The sequence below is a fragment of the Myxocyprinus asiaticus genome, chromosome 28 (genome assembly GCF_019703515.2).
Source record: "Myxocyprinus asiaticus isolate MX2 ecotype Aquarium Trade chromosome 28, UBuf_Myxa_2, whole genome shotgun sequence".
In the NCBI taxonomy this organism is placed as follows: domain Eukaryota; kingdom Metazoa; phylum Chordata; class Actinopteri; order Cypriniformes; family Catostomidae; genus Myxocyprinus; species Myxocyprinus asiaticus.
The window spans coordinates 30,681,309-30,700,579 of record NC_059371.1 but is presented as its reverse complement, the minus strand read 5'-3'; the positions used below and the strand labels follow the sequence as shown (position 1 = coordinate 30,700,579).

General features: G+C 38.7%; 1 protein-coding gene across 1 annotated transcript in view; it reads left to right on the top strand.

Moving 5' to 3' along the window:
* LOC127418658 (plexin-A2-like) overlaps window positions 1-19,271 on the top strand; it is a 312,630-nt gene that overhangs the window by 162,179 nt on the left and 131,180 nt on the right. The window contains exons 5-6 of the mRNA XM_051659328.1: window positions 4,922-5,022; window positions 18,894-19,017. Coding sequence (XP_051515288.1) covers window positions 4,922-5,022; window positions 18,894-19,017 — 225 coding nt within the window. The remainder of the gene's footprint in view (window positions 1-4,921; window positions 5,023-18,893; window positions 19,018-19,271) is intronic.

Genomic DNA, 19,271 nt, shown 5'->3' with positions numbered 1-19,271 from the left:
AGCGTCATCTGGTATTGAGACTGTGAGTTTTATGTTGTTGGATTGTTGGTCTGGCTTTAAGTCAGTGTTTTGTAACATTGAGACTTATTGCCTGTTGAACCAGTGTGGTGTGGCTGTTGAGCCACTGTTGCTTTGTGAACAGATCCCCTGGTGGGCTTGTTTGTCATCAGGCTGGGCAGCAGCGCTGATGTGCTGGACTCATTACTTTTGACCACCTGTTTGTCCTGGGGCAACGAGTGAAAATAAAGAGAAAACGAGGGAGAGAGAGAAAGGGAAAGAGGGAGGGGGCACAGCTGAAAATGAAAAAGGGTAAAGGACAGAGCATTGTGGGACACCTGTCTTATTTGCCATAAAGTGACACTGTGTGTGTCTCAGGGCTGGGCAGTATGTTGAATATTCATAAAATATTCGCAATGTTTTCGCTGGCAATATCAAATTCAAGCAACATTGTGAATATTTTGATATCATGTCTGATTTAAACTTGAACAGCAAAACTGCCTGTTTTAGTGAATCAATTCAAAACTCTGATTCTAATAATTAGTTTATGTCACAACATATATTCACAGCATGGCATTTTTCTTAAAGTAATTTATTTTATTTTTTTAGTAAACATGTATTTAGGCAAATGTTGTTTAATACTCTTATTGTTACTCGTATTGTTGTATTGGTGTATAAACCAAAAAATAAAATTTGTTAAATATAATTATTGCGTGCATTTAGTGAAAAACAGAGTGGAAAACATGCCTTGATTATTTTTAACTAGATTTTTTTTGGATCTCTGGAATACTCAATTCTGAGAAATTTAGTTGTGAGATATAGCAGTGAGATGTTGAATACCAACAAATCTCAGACGCAAACCGGAGGTGGAATTCAGCTCTTTCTGGAGACTCTGCGGTCTCTTTCTTCTCACATAGTAATGTAATTTCAACTCAAATTTAAATTTCAAATCAATATTTCATATACATTTCATTATTTATTTTGTAAGTAGCCATGTAATAAGCAGGATAATCGACAGTCAGCCGGTCATTTTTTTCAAATTAACGAGACCTGACCGTCTGGGTTTATTTTGCAGTAATTCCTGGCTGACTGTAGATTATCCCTTACATAATTTATTTTAGTCATTTTGCCTTAGTATATATAAACAAAGAAAATCAAAACTGTGTATACAGTATGTGTGTTATCGCAAATAACCCACCAATAGTAGGCATGTGACAGTGCAAACATTACTGCTGGTATCGGGAGGTTGAATGCGTGTCTTTGTCTGGGAGCCGTTGCGGCAGTGTTTCGCAGGGACAGGTGGATCACCGGCCCACGTCAGACCATGCTGCTCACACACTAATGACATTTAACACGGCCATACAGCACACACATTCACACCACAGGAAGTCTCGAGTGTAGATCTGGCTTGAACATTTGGGTGGGGGGGGGGGGGGGGGGGGTTGCAGCAATAAGCAATTTACATGTTTCCAATGATCATAGTATAAATAATGGGGGGGTTGTACTTGCTTGTTTTGATTATTGTTTATGTTAATGTTGCTTGTTTACCTCCCCATCTCCCCCGGAATCTACGCCCCTGGTGTTACTCAACCTCTCTCACTAAACACACACTGTGCGCCAACTCGTCCATCTTAAAACTGTCTCTCACTTCATCTTGCCCCTTGACCCCATCACCAATGTCAGAATAAAGAAAATACAATGACTTTTCAAAAAGCTTTTTTAAAATGATGCTGTGTCCAAATTCTGATGAAATAGTAACTGGTATGATCTAATTGGTCAAATTTTTAGGTGCAAATTTACAATAAATTATTATTGGTGCTTCCTAATTCAGCCATAACTAAACTATTTCATCACATTTAAAAAATCACGTGGCTTATTGAGGAGAGGTGTGCTATTGCTTTTCTAAGCAATCAGAATTACAATTCTTGCCCTCTGAACGATAAAGTGGGCAATAAAAATTCCATAAATTTGCATTTAAGTTGGGACCTGTGCCATATCTGGGGACCAGCAGCCAGTTGCAAGAAACCTCTAAAGTTAAGAAAAACCCATAGTGACAGTAGTCTTTGGGGCCATTCACTCCGAATGTGTTTTTGCATCCTTTCACGCTGTTTTTCAGAAAAGATTTTTTTTTTTTTTTATGTAAACGTGCTAGATTGATGTCTTTGACCAATGCTGTCTCACTGTTTTTTCAGCAAATGTTTAAAGAACTTCTATTGCTAAAAATGTGTCCTGAGACACCTATGTTCGGCTGTATTCGTGGTGCTGCATTTAGCTTTTCTTTTTTTTTTTTATTGCACAGGGATGTGTTTGGTGTGAATGGCCCTTTGGATTTTCTTAATTTAAAGGGATAGTTCACCCAAAAATGAAAATTATTTTATCATTTTCTCACCCTCATGACATCCCAGATGGGTATGACTTTCTTTCTTCTGCAGAACACAAACAAAGTTTTTGGAAGAATATCTCAACTCTGTGTGTCCATGTAATGCAGACAGGTCCAGTGACCAGGTCCAGAAAGGACAGAATGGCAGCAAAAAAATAATCCACAAGACTCCAGTGGTTAAATCCATGTCTTCTGAAGTGATATGATAGGTGTGGGTGAGAAACAGATAAATAAATAAAAAGATAATAAAACCATTCTGGTGTGGAAGTGACTTTCACTTTCACATTCAGCCACCTATTGGTTGGGGCTGGTCAAAGGTGGACTATAATAGTAACTTAAATATTTATATTTTTCTCACCCACACCTATCAAGTTGCTTCAGAAGATATGGATTTAATAATTGGAGTCTTATGGATTACTGTTATGCTGCCTTTATGTCCTTTTTGGACCTTCTGAGTTCTGGTCACCATTTATTTGCATTGTATGGAAATACAGAGCTAAAATATTCTTTTAAAAATCTTTGTTTGTGTTCTGCAGAAGACAGAAAGTCATACACATCTGGGATGGCATGAGGGCAAGTAAATGTTGAGAGAATTTTCATTTAAAGGGTTTCTTGGAACTGAGCCCAGAATATCATAGAGACTTAGAAGTTTACTCTTTTGACCTGGGTAAGTATGCAACCAGCTATCAATGCCCTAGCACCCACATAGATACAAGTAAAAAAAAAATATTCAGAGCATGTTTTCAGCTTCATAGCAACGCCCAGGCAATCGCCCCCATAACATCCTATCATCACAAATGTGACTTTCTGCACTGTAAAAATCTGATTTTAAGAAAATAAAGTATGTACTAAGACTGAAAGTTGCTTGCACATGCTTTGTTCCGTTGTACCAAACCACATAAAGCTATCCATTCATTTTAGTCTGTAGAAAGTGGTGCTAAGCAAAATGGGAACAAATAATAATAATAATTTGGTCTGGAAAACCTTAACAACTTCACACACTCCTGTTCTGCCTGTTTTTGTGTGTGTTTGTGTTTGTTAATGGGATGCAGGTGCACCCTTAAATCCCCCCGGCAACAAGATCACAAGCTCAGCCCTGGCATTGAAAGCAAACCACCTGAAAATAAATGAATAGATAAAAGAGATATTACAAAAACATGCACAAATCCCAGAACCGTGGCCCGGTCGTCGCACTGATGCTATGCCAAGTGGGCAGCAGAAGGCTGTGCGAGTGCAGTAGAAAGGGGCATTGTGGGTCAGCTGGCAAATCAACGCTCTGGTCTGTTGTAGTGGGCATGTGTGAGTGTGTATCTGGTTAGCACACATCTCCAAAGAATTGCTTGAGCATTTTGCATGTCTAAGAGTGCGTGTGAGAGAGCGTCTGTCTAGATTATTTGCCAAAGACATGCTACTTATTTGGCTATGAGGAGTTACCAGTTTGCTTTCTTGTAAAGATCATTGAATTGACTTTGAAGACACTTTATAAACAAATGTAGCAGGAACCTGATAGATTTTTAAAAGTTGTTGATGTCTTTGTATGAATTAGTTAGAATTCTCTGTACTTTATTTTCATATGTACATAGAACATGTTATACTCAAGTCAGTAACTGTCTCAATTGTCTGTATGTTTTTCCTCATAGATGTTTGAACTGTATATGTGCTTACATGCATCTCTGCATGTGTGTTTGTTATTGTTGTATGTGTACATACTTGGATATAGTGCAGGGACACAATTGTCCCCAAAAGGCTGACAAAACTTTCCTCTGGGCATATTCAGGAACGTCCTCAGTTTGAAAATTAATTGAAAAATGATATATACATTTTTATTTTAGCTGTAGGGTAAGAATTAATCTGTATTAATTAAAATTAGCTTTATGTAAAACAATAGAACTAAATGACATGTCCCCATTTTTTGCTAAGGAAAGTGTGTTTGTTTGTGTGTGTTTGGTTCATACCTAACTGGACAGGTGCAGTGGGCTTCACAAAAGAGCACTGTGTCAATGCTATTTCTCTCAGTTGCAGTAGCACAGCTGCTCGTTTTGCTATCCTCTGTTTTAAACACACATACACATATGCACAGTACAAGCTTTACCACTGAACACACTTTTGTTTGTCTTTGACTTAACTATTTCAAAGGAAACATACTGTATACACATTAACACACATTAACAAACAGGGAATCCTGATACCCCAAAGAACAGAAGTAATTGAGATGAGATCACTGTAATATCTCAATCAAGTAAGACCTTAAAAAGATTGGGTGGAGACTGGATAGATTCTCCAGAGAAACAGACCCCAGAAATTTCACTTTTGTGATTTCCTGAGATTCAGAAGAGATTTCAACAGTGTCACAAACTGCACAGATTGTCCAAGATAACACACTTCTTTTTTTTGGCATCTTCAAACAAAAACAGGAAGGGAATCTATGGAAGCAACGGTTTCCATATAACTCATTTCAAAGGGATTAATGGAGCTTTTGTCACTTAAAGCTGAATGAATGTGCACTTTCTGTTTATTCAAAACCTCTATGTCTGTGTTTTTCAGGTGACGCGGGTGCCGATAGAGTCGTGTGAGCAGTACGGCACGTGTGGAGAGTGTTTGAGCTCAGGAGATCCACACTGTGGCTGGTGTGTGCTGCACAACATGTAAGTCCCCCCCCACCCCCCGTTTTTACATGTAAACCTACTTGAAATTATAGTACATCAATATGGAGTAAATGATAAACATATTTTCCATTAAAAGCTATAGTATCTACAATCTTTTTATATACAATCTTTTTAGGGTTATTTAAATATATGAGTAATGATGAAAAAGTGTAGCAATGGTCATACTGGAGGCTGAGTGTGTGCGTTTGGTGGTCTTCAGTCTTGTACTCAATAGCCCTCAAATGGCACAGAGGATGTTTGCCCTCTGGTGGCGGACAAGTGCAACTGCATCCAGATGTGTAAAACTCCTAAAGCCTAATCTTCAGAAGCTTACGTGCTTTTATTTCTTAACTGTATTGTGGAATTGCTTTTAAACATTCAATTGCTGAAAATCTTGTCCTCCTTTAAGGGATAGTTCACCCAAAAATGGAAATTCTGTCAAAATTCTGAAATAGGTCATAGGGGTTTGGAACAACATGAGGGTGAGTAAATTATGACAGGATTTTTAGGTGAACTGTTCGTTTAAAAGCTCATAGACCTACAATGGACTTCACAAACAGTCTGAATTCCTGTATACTTCCTCGTTGTGGGTTATGAGGATGCATTTGATTGTTGCTATCTTCCCTCCTGCATCAAGACTCTGTAGGGAACTTGGATGTGTCAGCCTCTGCTGCTGTCATTACTATAATAGCTCCCATACCTCCCTGGAAAAGTGCACTTAAAGTAATTTACATGACTCCCGACAGGAGAAGGACAAATAATTGGCAAGTTTTTTCAGCATCTCTGTTCAGCATGGGGCAGATCTCTTCCATCACAGTGTTCTGTTCTAGTGACAGGATTAGTTTCCTCTGTCATTCCTCTGGGGTGTTCTGCTGTATTAAAGCTCATGTAATACAGACAGGATTTGATGCAGAAGCATACACTACAAATAATGACCAAAAATTACCTTTCTTTCGCTCACTCATTTGTTTGTTATATTGTTCTGTCTGTCTGTCTTTCTTACTTTCGTTCTTTCATTCATTTGTTCATTTGTTCTTTCTTTCTTTCTTTCTTACATTTGTTTGTTCTTTCTTACGCTCATTCTTTCATCCTTTTGTTTTGTCTGTCTGTCTTTTTCTTTGTTTTCTTTGAGTGTCTTGCTTGCTTTCATTCTTTCTAAATTCATTCATTTATTCTTTTCTTTATCTTTCTTTCTTTCTTACATTTGTTTGTTCTTTCTTACGCTCATTCTTTCATCCTTTTGTTTTGTCTGTCTGTCTTTTTCTTTGTTTTCTTTGAGTGTCTTGCTTGCTTTCATTCTTTCTAAATTCATTCATTTATTCTTTTCTTTATCTTTCTTTCTTTCTTTCAATCTTTCTTACTTTTATTGTTTCTTTCACTCATTTGTTTGTTCTTTCGTTCGTCTGTGTCTTGCTTGCTTTCGTTCTTCATTAATTTGTTCTCTTTCTTTCTTTCTTTCTGTCTTTCACTCTTTGTTCATTTATTCGCTTGTTTATTCTTTCTTTTGTTCTTTAGCACTTTCTTACATTTGTTTGATCTTTCTGTCTTTCATTCATTCGTTTGTTCATTCATTTGTTGTTTGTTATTTCTTTCACTCATTCGTTTGTTCTTTTGTTTTGTCTGTCTGTCTGTCTTTCTGTCTGTCTGTCTTTCTTTCATACATTGTATTTTTGTTATGTCTGTCTGTCTTGCTTTCGTTCTTTCTTCATTCATTTGTTTGTTCATTTATTCTCTTTTTTCTTTCATTCCGACTTTCGCTCTTTATTTGTTTGTTTATTTGCTCCTTGGTTCTTTCTTTCTTTCTTTCTTTCTTTCTTTCTGTCTTTCACTGACTCACTTGTTTATTTTTTCTGTCTGTCTGTCTGTCTGTCTGTCTGTCTGTCTGTCTGTCTTTCATTCATTCTTTCTTTTGTTTTTTCTTTTGCTCATTTGTTTGTTCTTTCATTCTGTCTGTGTCTTGTTTGCTTTCGTTCTTTCTTCATTCATTTTTTCAATTCTTTCTGTCTTTCCTTCTGTCTTTCAGTCTTTGTTCATTTATTTGCTCGTGTGTTCTTTCTTCATTTCTTTAGTATTTTTCTTACATTCGTTTAATGTTTCTGTCTTTCATTCGTTCGTTTGTTCATTCATCTTTTTTCACTCTCACTTTTTTGCATCCATTCGTTTGTTCATTCTGTCTTTCATTATTTGATTCCACACACCCGGCCCCTAATAAGACTGATTAAGCTTGAGAGGGATAAGGCCGACCGGAGACGGCAGTGCGACAGAGAGAGAGAGTTACGGACACCTGTGTGTGTGTTTGTCTTTTTGGTTAAGTTTATTATTAAAATATTATTTATATTGTCAAGCCGGTTCTCGCCTCTTCCTTTACATTTACCTTGTTACAATCTGTATCTCTCTCTCTCAATCTGTGTTTGTATTCTTCCATCCCTACAGAGAGTGTCTTTCTCACAATCAGCCTTCTCTTAATGACATTGACATCTGTCTCTCTTTCTCTCTCCCACTCTCTCTAATTCCAGCTCCACAGTCATATTTGCTCATTTCTCACATCCCTTTTGGAGTTCAGCCTTCCATATATTATAGAGTGGAACATGGCGATAGAGATTGCTCACACTTAGTACAGCAGATTAATTAATCTCTCTTTCTTGAAAATAAAGGTTTTTTTAATGGTTCTTTGCTACACCTTAGATTAAGCAAAGAAAGGCAACTTGCATTTGTTTTAAAGAAACATTTCACAAGCACACTTTTTAAGCAAGTTAAAATTCAAGTTTATTTGTATCCTGAGGGAAATTTTGTTTGCATGCAGAGATTTAACACAACATCAAATCAAGTACATACAGAAATACATAAAAAAAAATAAAAAGAATTTAAAAAAAACACACAAACCAGGCCAAAGATCAGACGAGACGAGAACACTGAGATGATCTGCTGCCAGTCGCTGCAGGAGCAGTGCCCCCAAAAGTGTTAGGTTTATTAGATTTCAAATAACAGAACAATACAAATACTGTTCAAATGAAAGGCACATTGTATATGAACACTTTCTGATTGATTATAATTTTCTGATCTGCTAGAACACCTGTGTGAACTTGAGGGAACTGACTTCATACATCCACTAAAAACCATCTTAGGACCAGGTCAAAATTCATTGCAAAAAATATCTCAGAAAAGTGAAATTAATTCTTAGAAAAGCTCTAGAACATTTTTTTTTGTTGTGCATTTGCATTTGCATTTGCATTTGCCAATAGGTTTAAAATTGTATTTTCTAAAATCAATGACATTTATAAATTTGTATGTGTCCAGATACTTTTTGGGGGCCACTGTAGATTCTTTAGGTCAGTATATTGGTTTCTGGGATCTTTAAATCACCAGAACATTGATGGGATTCTAAGAACTAGATAATAAAAACATACTGTATTTGTCTCCTGTACATTCTCCTTAACATCAGGCTTTAAAACACTTTTTGATTATAACTGGAACCGTCTTCCTTCTCTGCTGTTCTTTATACAATCTGTTCTGTAGTTTTCATGTATGGTTCTGCATAGGCCCATAGCTGTGTTAGTGGTATTCTCCTTTCAGCGAGAGAGAAGGTCAGGAGTTGCGTCTCACACTTTCCTCTTGCTTTGCTTCAAAATATTGAGATTTGCCAAAGTCCCTCTAATTACCAACAGCTGCTGCTCACCATGTGAAAGAATGATGAAAAAATAAAGCATGATAGAGAGACGATAGAGAAGCATGGGAGATAGATTGCATGTAAGATTGTGTAAATCTGCTGGTGTTTGTGGAGGCAAGCAGCATCTGTCTGAGGAATGCTAGAGGAACATCCATACAACACTAAATCCACCCTCTCCTGAACCAGGATTGTCAAAGCTTTTTTTACAGGACCCTGAAAGGGGGAGGAGACAGAGCAAGGAGGTGTGAAGGGAGGGCGGAGAGTATAAAGTTTGCTGTCAGATTTAGGAGCACTAATCTCCTGTTGGTCTGTGGAGAACACTAATCCTTGAGATGATCTGATTGGCTGAACTCCTTTGGGGTCAAAGGGCTTTTTAATACTAGTGATCCAGCAGTTGCTCAGCGGAGATCACTACAACGGATCTATAATTGCTTGTAGGATTTAGTTCATTATAGGTAGAGAGAGTGGGGTGGAAAATCTTAGCATCGATCTGTATTTAAGAGCAGAATGTGAGCATATTAAAGATTATGCAATACAAAAGTGTTTGGAAGTGTGTGTGAGCTCTCGGCTTGTGTCTTGTTTGCATGAAAGTGGCGGGTGTTCCAGGAGCCAGGCAGTCTTCACAGCAGGGATCAGCTTTTGATCCGTGCTGTGGGCAACATTAATTTTCTCTCCGTCTCTGATGTATTCATATGGTCATCATTGAGATCATGTTCAGAGTGGCATACTACCGTACTGCTCATACTATTTCTGCAGCATGTATACTGTGAGCAGTGTGAATTTCTGTGTGTTGTTTCATAGTATCTGGAGTATGAATGGCACAATGAGGGACCAGCAGAGTGTAGCCATGACGCTGTTCATGAAAATCCCTCGACAATATGCAATACGATCAAAGCAATGGATCAATTTAATCATCATCAATGTCGAATGTGACGAGGAGGACGGCGTGGTCGGGCCATGATGGTGCATGGCTGGCACTGAAACAGCTGATCAGCGGGAGAGCGAGATAAAGGGGAGCCGGAGGTGCCAGTTCGAGAGAGAGAGAGAGAGGTTTATGTTGAGTTTCTGATAAAACCCGGGAGGGAGGAGGGATGCGCTGTCGCGGAGTCCTCGCTGCTGCCATCGGCCAGGGGAGCAGCCACAGCTGTCTACCTGGGGATGGAATGGTCGCTGCCGGTCGCCGAGAGCCGGAGGACTCACTGCCGTCCGCCGAGAGCCGGAGGACTCACTGCCGTCCGCCAGGGGAGGAGCGAGCTGGCATCCACCAGAGGGCAAAGGAGCGGTTGAGGACCGGGCGACAGCACATCCGGGAGCCAGCGAGCAAGTTCTTCTCTCTCTCTCTCTCTCTCTCTCTCTGTGTGTGTGTGCCAATGCTCGCACTTTCCCTCTCCCCACTCCTCCCCTTGTCTCTCTGTGATGGTGCACGGCCGGCACTGAATTAGCTGATCAGCAGGAGAGCGACATAAAGGGGAGCCAGAGGCGCCAGTTTGAGAGATAGAGAGAGAGAGAGAGAGAGAGAGAGAGAGAGAGAGAGAGAGAGAGACGTGTCTGTGTTTGTTTATGTTTGTTTTAAGTTAAGTTTGACATTAAAACTTTATGTTTACTGTTCAGCCGGTTCCTGCCTCCTCCTTGCCCGACCTTGAACAGTTACATCGAATCATTTCAAAAAGATTGTGTGTATTGCTGCTATCTGATATGTTGTAGGCTCAACAATAGTTCATTGTTATGGTTCTGTTCTGACAGTCATATGCTGCTCATTACATGGTCATGGTGTTTACCCCTCCATCTCCCTAATAAATGCAGATCGTGCAGGTCTTTGTTAGGGTTATACGTGATTGGTGCCTTGTCTCTTGCTCTGCTAAATGAATTCCTAATTACATATTGATCTGAGGCAGGATGGAAGCTGTTTTCTGTGTTTACATATTTACTCTTCAAAGATATCAGTACTGGCTGTGCTTACAAATGAATTATTTGAAATTTTATTGAATAGGTGAACAATATGGATGTTGTATATGTATATATTGGTTTACACTGGTGTTGTGTTTAGGGATGTCTCTTCTCTTCTTTCATCTCACTTAGTCTTGTCTTTTCTTGTCATTTCTTATCATGCATATTCTTGCCTCTTCTCATCTCATCTCATCTCATCTCATCTCATCTCTGTCTCGTCTTGTCTCATCTCACCTCTTCTTATATTGTCTAGTTTCTTCTATTCTTGTCTTGTCTCATCTCTTCTCTTCTCATTTAGTTTAATCTCGCCTCATGTTATATCTTCTTGTCCCTTCCTGTCTCGTTTAGTTAAGTCTCTTTTTCGTCTTGTCTCATGTAGTCTTGTCTGTACTTGCCTTGTCTCATTTAGTCTTGTCTCTTATTGTCTCATCTCATCTTGCCTCTTCTTAACTCTTTTTGTCTTTTTCAGTCTTATCTCTTCTCGTCTCTTATCCCGTCTAGTTTCTTCACTTCTCATCTCGTCTCATCTTTTCTCGTCTTGTTTAATCCCATCTCGTCTCATCTTGTCTCTTCTCATTTCTCTTGTTTCTTCTTGTCTCATCTTGTCTTTTCTCATCTCTTCTCATCTATTCTTGTATTTTTTCGCCTGTGCTGTTCTCGTAGTCTCATCTCGTCCTGTCTCTTCTCATCTCTTCTTGTCTCATTTAGTTTTGTCTCATTTTTGTTTATCTTTGTCTCTTCTTGTCTCTTCTCATTTCATCTTTTCTTGTCTTCTTTAGGGTAAGTTTACACAACAACAATGTACTAAAAATGGAAAAATTTTTCCTTTGCTTTTTTGAAAAGTTTCGTGTACAGACGACAACATTGTCAAAATGATCCCCGTTCACGCGGATCTGCAAAAATGACTAAAAAGGCTGTATTATGCATGCCACATAGACTGAACACGTAATACATGTGCGCATGACGTCATTGTTTTCACAAATTCGCATTTTTGTATGTTTACACGGAGACGATAACGGCATCATTTTAAAAAACTTGCAATTTGAAACCCGTTTTCAAAAGTTTGTGTTTTGCGTTGTCGTGTAAACGAACAGCCAAAACGCATAAAAAGTTTTCAGTTTTTAGTTGAAAACGTTGTCGTGTAAACAAGCCCTTAGACAATGTTTTCAACTAAAAACTGAAAACTTTTTATGCATTTTGGCTGTTCGTTTACACGTTTACATCAATTTGAGATGCATAATTAGCAATATGAATACTGGTGTCTGTGAAAATAACAATAATCAACAATTTATTCATTTGGAGTGTTTTGTATGGAGTGTGAACATTGTACAGTAGGCAGAACCTGCAATTTGAAAATCTTGAAATTAATGTATGGATTCAGATGGGAAAAATGTATTTATATTTTAAATGTTATTTATTTATTTACTTAATTTTATTTGATGTACCTTTACCCTGCAATTCATTCACCCACCGCTTATGTATATAGCCTATAGACAGAGATGTGATGCCATGTACAGTATTCAGTGATATGCTTAGAATATGAAAACATGAGGGAGTGAAAATGCATGTTAGATCCAGTGTACACAAGACCTCTCTCTCCATCTGTAGATATCCATATATCAGAGTTCTGTCTGATATCCAAAACCAGTCAACATCAACAGCTTGTTATGTTAACTTACTCTCCTACCAGCCCAAGAGTCAGCAGGGGGAATACAGAAGAAGGCAGGAGACGAAGTGATGGTAAAAATGTGCAGAGTTTATTGAATAATCTTGAGAGTTCAGTCTATAGGCATGCGCGCGAGTACTTCAAAACAACGCGCGAGACATTCAAAACTACAGTGGCGGACTACAGGACAATGTTTGTGCTGCTCAAGATTTTGAGTTTATTGACGCTTCTCCAGCAAAGTAATTGTAGTAATAAAGCAACCTCATCATCTGTCCAGACAAAATTGCTTGATGCTTTCGCCATCTTCATTGTTTGTATTCACCGCTCTGTGGAAGAATGCTTATGTGCGCAGGCACGTAGTGTTTCTTTACAAAGTGACATCGCCAACAACTGGCCTGGCATGCATAATACAGCATTTTTAGTCGTTTTCACAGATCCGTGTGAACGGGGATTGTTTTGACAAACAGTCGTCTGTATGCTAAACTTTTCAAAAGTGCAAAGGAAAAACGTTTCTGCTTTTAATTCATCGTTGTCGTATAAACGTACCCTAAGCCTCATCTCATCTTGTGTCTTCTTGTGTAGTTTCCTCTTGACTCATCTCTTCTTGTCTCTTATTATCTCTACTCATTTAATCTTTTCCCATCTTGTTTAGTCTAATCTTATCTTGTCTTGTCTCTTCTCATCTCTTCTCTTCTCATCTCTTCTCATTTCATTTCATCTTGACTCATCTCTTCTCTTCTGTTCTCATCTCTTCTAGTTTAGTCTTGTCTCTTCTCATCTTGTCTCTTCTTGTCTCTTTTCAAATCCTCTTCTTTAGTCTCCTCTCGTCTTGCCTTATCTCATCTTGTTTCTTCTTTTCACACCTCATCTCGTCTTGTCTCTTTTCATATCTTCCCTTTTAGTCTTGTCTCTTCTTGACTCTTCTCATCTAGTCTTTTCTCAACTTATTTTGTCTCATCTCTTGTCTTATCTCTTCTCGTCTCATCTTTTCTCTTGTCATCTTGTCTCGTCTTAACTAGTCTCCTCTCTTCTCTTCTCTTCTCTTCTCTTCTCTTCTCTTTTGTGTGAAGTTTACAATATTCCAACAGCTTTCTTCTCAGCTTTATTGTAAAGGATGGCGTTTTATTTATCTGTAAAACTTCCCCTCTCATTCTCGCTCAAAGCAGTGCTCAATCAGTCTGTCTCGCCACACACCTTGTGCACACACGGGGATGTGTTTGGGATGCTGCTAAGAAAGAAACAAGGAAAAATCTTCTTGTCAGAGTTATGTGTGTGCAAGTGTATGTGAATGTAAGGAGGAGAAAAGACAGCGTAATTGCCTGTCTGGTGCACAGGGCTAAAAGCAGGCAGTAGAGAAGAACCCAAAGGTTAGCCCACCACTACCATTACCATCCTCTCTCTCTCTCTCTCTCTCTCTCTCTCTCTCTCTCTCTCTCTTTCTCTTACACACACACACACACACACACAAATACACATTGTTTTGTGAGTTCTTATGATAAAACTTTAATGGAGACAGATGATTTTCCTTGCTTTTCTGAAAGAAAAGAGTAAGAAGTATTGACATACTCTTAACATTCACAACATAAAGCTCCCTCTCCAAAGGTCCTTTAAATATTAACGTCTAAAAGGTATAGTAACACAAACAGTCTGTTTAATTTTAAGGATCTGAGGTAAACCGTGTTTTGGACCGTTTTTGGTGGAAAAACCCTTTACTAAAAATTAAATACATTTATATATAAAAGTCTTAAACGTACAGTAGCACAAACAACCTGTTTAAGATTAAGAAACCTAAAGAAAATGGTCACAAAGCTAAATTTGGAATGTTGTTGGTGCAAGAAACTATAACTAAAAATGAAATACTACTAACTGCAAAATATGGCCATCTTAATCAATAATCTATTATTAGTGAGTGGCTAATAATGGTCGTGAGGTCACACATGTGAACAAGGGCACGCAGGCATTTTCTTTGTTGTTCATGTGTGTACAGTGTGTCAAATTGAGGCTCTACAAGCATTCCATTCAGTGCTTCAGAGGACCAGGGCTGCCGAGAATAAGCCCGTCGCAGACAAAACGATGAGAATGGGACACACACGCTTCATTTAATGAAAGAGAGAGAAGAGGTTGGCCTCCAAGTGCACACACTTACACGGACACACACACATATTATAATGGCCGACTCCTGGTGCCATGGCAACACAGCATCCCAAGTGCTCCAACCTCCTCCTCCAAATTCAAAACCAGTGTCTGGATTTGGCAGCTTAGAGGATGCATCCACTCGCACAGACAAACACACACCCACATTTTCAGACACTGAAGTATGCAGAAGCCATCCCGGACATGTGAAAGCACATTAAGTGTCATTTTCCCCCAAGCATTAGGCATGTTAAAAAGACACGGAAAATTGCAAGCCTACACGCTCTTTGTCGGAGAGAGAGAGAGGGAGGATGAGTCAAAAGCAAGTGACAGGCTGAAGATGAATGTTGTGTGAAAAGTAAAAATAACAACCCTCAGATTTCTAGAAGTAAAGTCATATATACAGTATATATACAGATATATATATATATATATATATATATATATATATATATATATATATATATATATATATATATACAGCTCTGGAAAAAGATTTGAAGACCACTCCAAATCTTTCGTAAATCAGCATCTCAACATATATGGCAGCCATTCTATTCCAGTGGCTGTTGAATTCCAACACAAGCACACCTCATTCTGCTTAATGAGGTACTGATTAGGTGATCACCTGAACAAAATCTTATTTAACGAGGAAAAGTATAAAAACCACTGCTGTGGTCATCACTATCCTCTTGCAATAGGACCAGCTGGATGGCAAAAACAGTGCTAGTAGTACCTCAAAAGTGATTGGAATCAAAAAATAATTATTGACCAAGCCAAAACACTTGAAAAGAAAAGTTTTCAGTGAGGAAAAGAAGGGTTCAATTCTGGCTTTACTGGCAGAGGGAAACAGTTTTATTCCATCCATAAAATTTCAAAGATGGCGGTTCATAAGAACAAGGTCAAGCAGCAGACGTTGGGGACAACAAAGCTACAGACCGGCAGAGGGCGAAAGCGACTCTTCAATGACCGGGATGACCGCCAATTCATTCGAATGTCACTCAACAACCGTAGGATGACACCAAGTGACCTACTAAAAGAATGGCAAACGGCAGCTGGGGTGAAGGGCATGGCGAGGATGGTTTGAAACAGGCTCCTAAAGGCAGGGCTGGAGTCGTGCAAAGCTAGAAAAAAGGCCTACAGCAAGGCTGGAATCAGGCAGATTCGCCTTTGTGAAGGACACAAGAATCAAGCCATGGACAAGGTTATCCTGGAAGAAAACTTGCTTCCTTCTGATCTGACAATGTTCCCCAACTCTGAGGATTGGTTTTTCCAGCAGGACAATGCTCCATGCCACACAACAAGGTCAGTCAAGGTGTTGATGGAAGAGCACCAGATTAAGACCCTGTCAATGTCAGCCCAATCTCCAGACCTGAACCCCATTGAAAACCTCTGGAATGTGATCAAGAGGAAGATGGATGGTCACAAGCCATCAAAAAAAGCCGAGCTGCTTGAACTTTTGTGCCAGGAGTGGCATAAAGTCACCCAACAGCAAAGTGAAAGACTGGTAGAGAGCATGCCAAGACGCATGAAAGCTGTGATTGAAAATCAGGGTTATTCCACCAAATATTGATTTCTGAACTCTTCCTAAGTTAAAACATTAGTATTGTGTTGTTTAAAAATTAATATGAACTTGTTTTCTTTGCATTATTCAAGGTATTTTGTCATTTTCTGCAAATAAATGCTCTAAATGGCAATATTTTTATTTTGAATTTGGGAGCAATTTTTGTCAATAGTTTATAGAATAAAATAAACATTTTAATTTTACTCAAACACAAACCTATAAATAGTAAATCCAGAGAAATTAATTTTCTCTTAATTTTTCCAGAGCTATATATACAGGTGCATCTCAATAAATTAGAATGTCATGGAAAAGTTCATTTATTTCAGTAATTCAACTCAAATTGTGAAACTCGTGTATTAAATAAATTCAATGCACACAGACTGAAGTAGTTTAAATCTTTTGTTCTTTTAATTGTGATGATTTTGGCTCACATTTAACAAAAACCCACCAATTCACTATCTCAAAATATTCGAATATGGTGACATGCCAATCAGCTAATCAACTCAAAACACCTGCAAAGGTTTCCTGAGCCTTCAAAATGGTCTCTCAGTTTGGTTCACTAGGCTACACAATCATGGGGAAGACTGCTGATCTGACAGTTGTCCAGAAGACAATCATTGACACCCTTCACAAGGAGGGTAAGCCACAAACATTCATTGCCAAAGAAGCTGGCTTTTCACAGAGTGCTGTATCCAAGCATGTTAACAGAAAGTTGAGTGGAAGGAAAAAGTGTGGCAGAAAAAGATGCACAACCAACCGAGAGAACCGCAGCCTTATGATTGTCAAGCAAAATCGAAGAATTTGGGTGAACTTCACAAGGAATGGATTGAGGCTGGGGTCAAGGCATCAAGAGCCACCACACACAGACATGTCAAGGAATTTGGCTACAGTTGTCGTATTCCTCTTGTTAAGCCACTCCTGAACCACAGACAACGTCAGAGGTGTCTTACCTGGGCTAAGGAGAAGAAGAACTGGACTGTTGCCCAGTGTTCCAAAGTCCTCTTTTCAGATGAGAGCAAGTTTTGTATTTCATTTGGAAACCAAGGTCCTAGAGTCTGGAGGAAGGGTGGAGAAGTTCATAGCCCAAGTTGCTTGAAGTCCAGTGTTAAGTTTCCACAGTCTGTGATGATTTGGGGTGCAATGTCATCTGCTGGTGTTGGTCCATTGTGTTTTTTGAAAACCAAAGTCACTGTACCCGTTTACCAAGAAATTTTGGAGCACTTCATGCTTCCTTCTGCTGACCAGCTTTTTAAAGATGCTGATTTCATTTTCCAGCAGGATTTGGCGCCTGCCCACACTGCCAAAAGCACCAAAAGTTGGTTAAATGACCATGGTGTTGGTGTGCTTGACTGGCCAGCAAACTCACCAGACCTGAACCCCATAGAGAATCTATGGGGTATTGTCAAGTGGAAAATGAGAAACAAGAGACCAAAAAATGCAGATGAGCTGAAGGCTACTGTCAAAGAAACCTGGGCTTCCATACCACCTCAGCAGTGCCACAAACTGATCACCTCCATGCCACGCCGAATTGAGGCAGTAATTAAAGCAAAAGGAGCCCCTACCAAGTATTGAGTACATATATAGTAAATGAACATACTTTCCAGAAGGCCAACAATTCACTAAAAAAAATTTTTTTATTGGTCTTCTGATGTATTCTAATTTTTTGAGATAGTGAATTGGTGGGTTTTTGTTAAATGTGAGCCAAAATCATCACAATTAAAAGAACCAAAGACTTAAACTACTTCAGTCTGTGTGCATTGAATTTATTTAATACATGAGTTTCACAATTTGAGTTGAATTACTGAAATAAATGAACTTTTCCACGACATTCTAATTTTTTGAGATGCACCTGTATATATATTGCTGTAATGTACTGAAGTTTCTGTTCGTGAGCCAGTCTATCAATAATTTTTAATGAAACTCCGTTAAAGCACCAAAAAACTTTTCTTGTCTGTTAGGGCATTTAGCTAGGCACAAAAATCTTTGAAAGATGTAAGATTACTTATTCTGGATTTCTATATGTCTAGATCATCAGCATTGTTGATTTGTGATGAGCATTAGACTTAGCTTTATGTTATGACTGATCAGCTGCTCTTGATTCAGAATTTACTTATTGCTCTTATTGGAAACTCATTGGTAGATTGCCCTAGTGGTCAGCACCAAGGACAGCACTAAAGTCAGTTCTCACAACAGTGGTGCTACTGTAGCCTATATGTTGGCCCTTTCACATGATTAGTGTCAACATTACCCAATGCATTGAAATCTATAGAGCAAAGCATCATCTGACAATATGATCCATCATGTGGGCAGTATCGACATAAAAATCTAAACAAAATAGAAGCGAGATTGATCCTGTGTATATGTAGATTCGCTCAATTTGTAATAACAACGTTGAAGGCATATCATGGCATTTCAGGAAAAAACAATGCATGGAAAAAGTTCACAAATGTTAAGTGTTCTGTTTGCTATTTTCACCGTTTACTCTGTATATTTCCCACTTTCTTGCTATCTGGCAACCTCGTAAAATCACTCTTCCATGACACTATTTAATGTTGAGGTCAAAGTGGCACATTACACTTGTGTTTAGTGGTGCGTTGAAACCTTGACATGTGCAAATGGCAAATAAAGTCAAAATTGTTTGTGTTAATATTTGATTAACTTGTTAAGTGCCATGCAAAGGGTTATATTCCTGTAGTTCAGCTCCTAGAATATGGCACTATCAATGGGTTTGATTCCCAGGGAACTTGCATACTTATCATTTGTATCTAGAATGTTGTGAAAGTTGCTTTAGATTAAAGAATAGATGATCAAAATGAAGAGATGTAAATTTCTGTGGTTGTCAAATTCGATCTAATACTTTCCTAACTAACTACTATGCACTCTCTCTTTTATAGGTGTTCACAGAGGGATCGTTGCGAGAAAGCAAATGAGCCATATCGCTTCGCTGCCACACTAATGCAGTGTGTAAAAGCCACGGTGTACCCGGACAGCATCGCAGTGTCTGAACCCAGTGTACCGGTGAGACTTGCTACATTTTTATTTTATGTCTGGGCTTTTTTGCCTTTACTTTAGAGAATAGTGTTGGCAAGTGAGTAAAGTAGGGGTGAGAGAGGCATAATGGGATTGAAAAATGACCCAGGTGGTACTTGAACCTGGGTCCCAGTGAGCCAACAACTCTTAGGGGCCATGCAGACCGAAAATTTCTTGCACTCAAAAAAAGCGAGCCTCAGGAACGCAGGCATCATGAGGCTGGTTTTTAAAAGTTGAAGTTT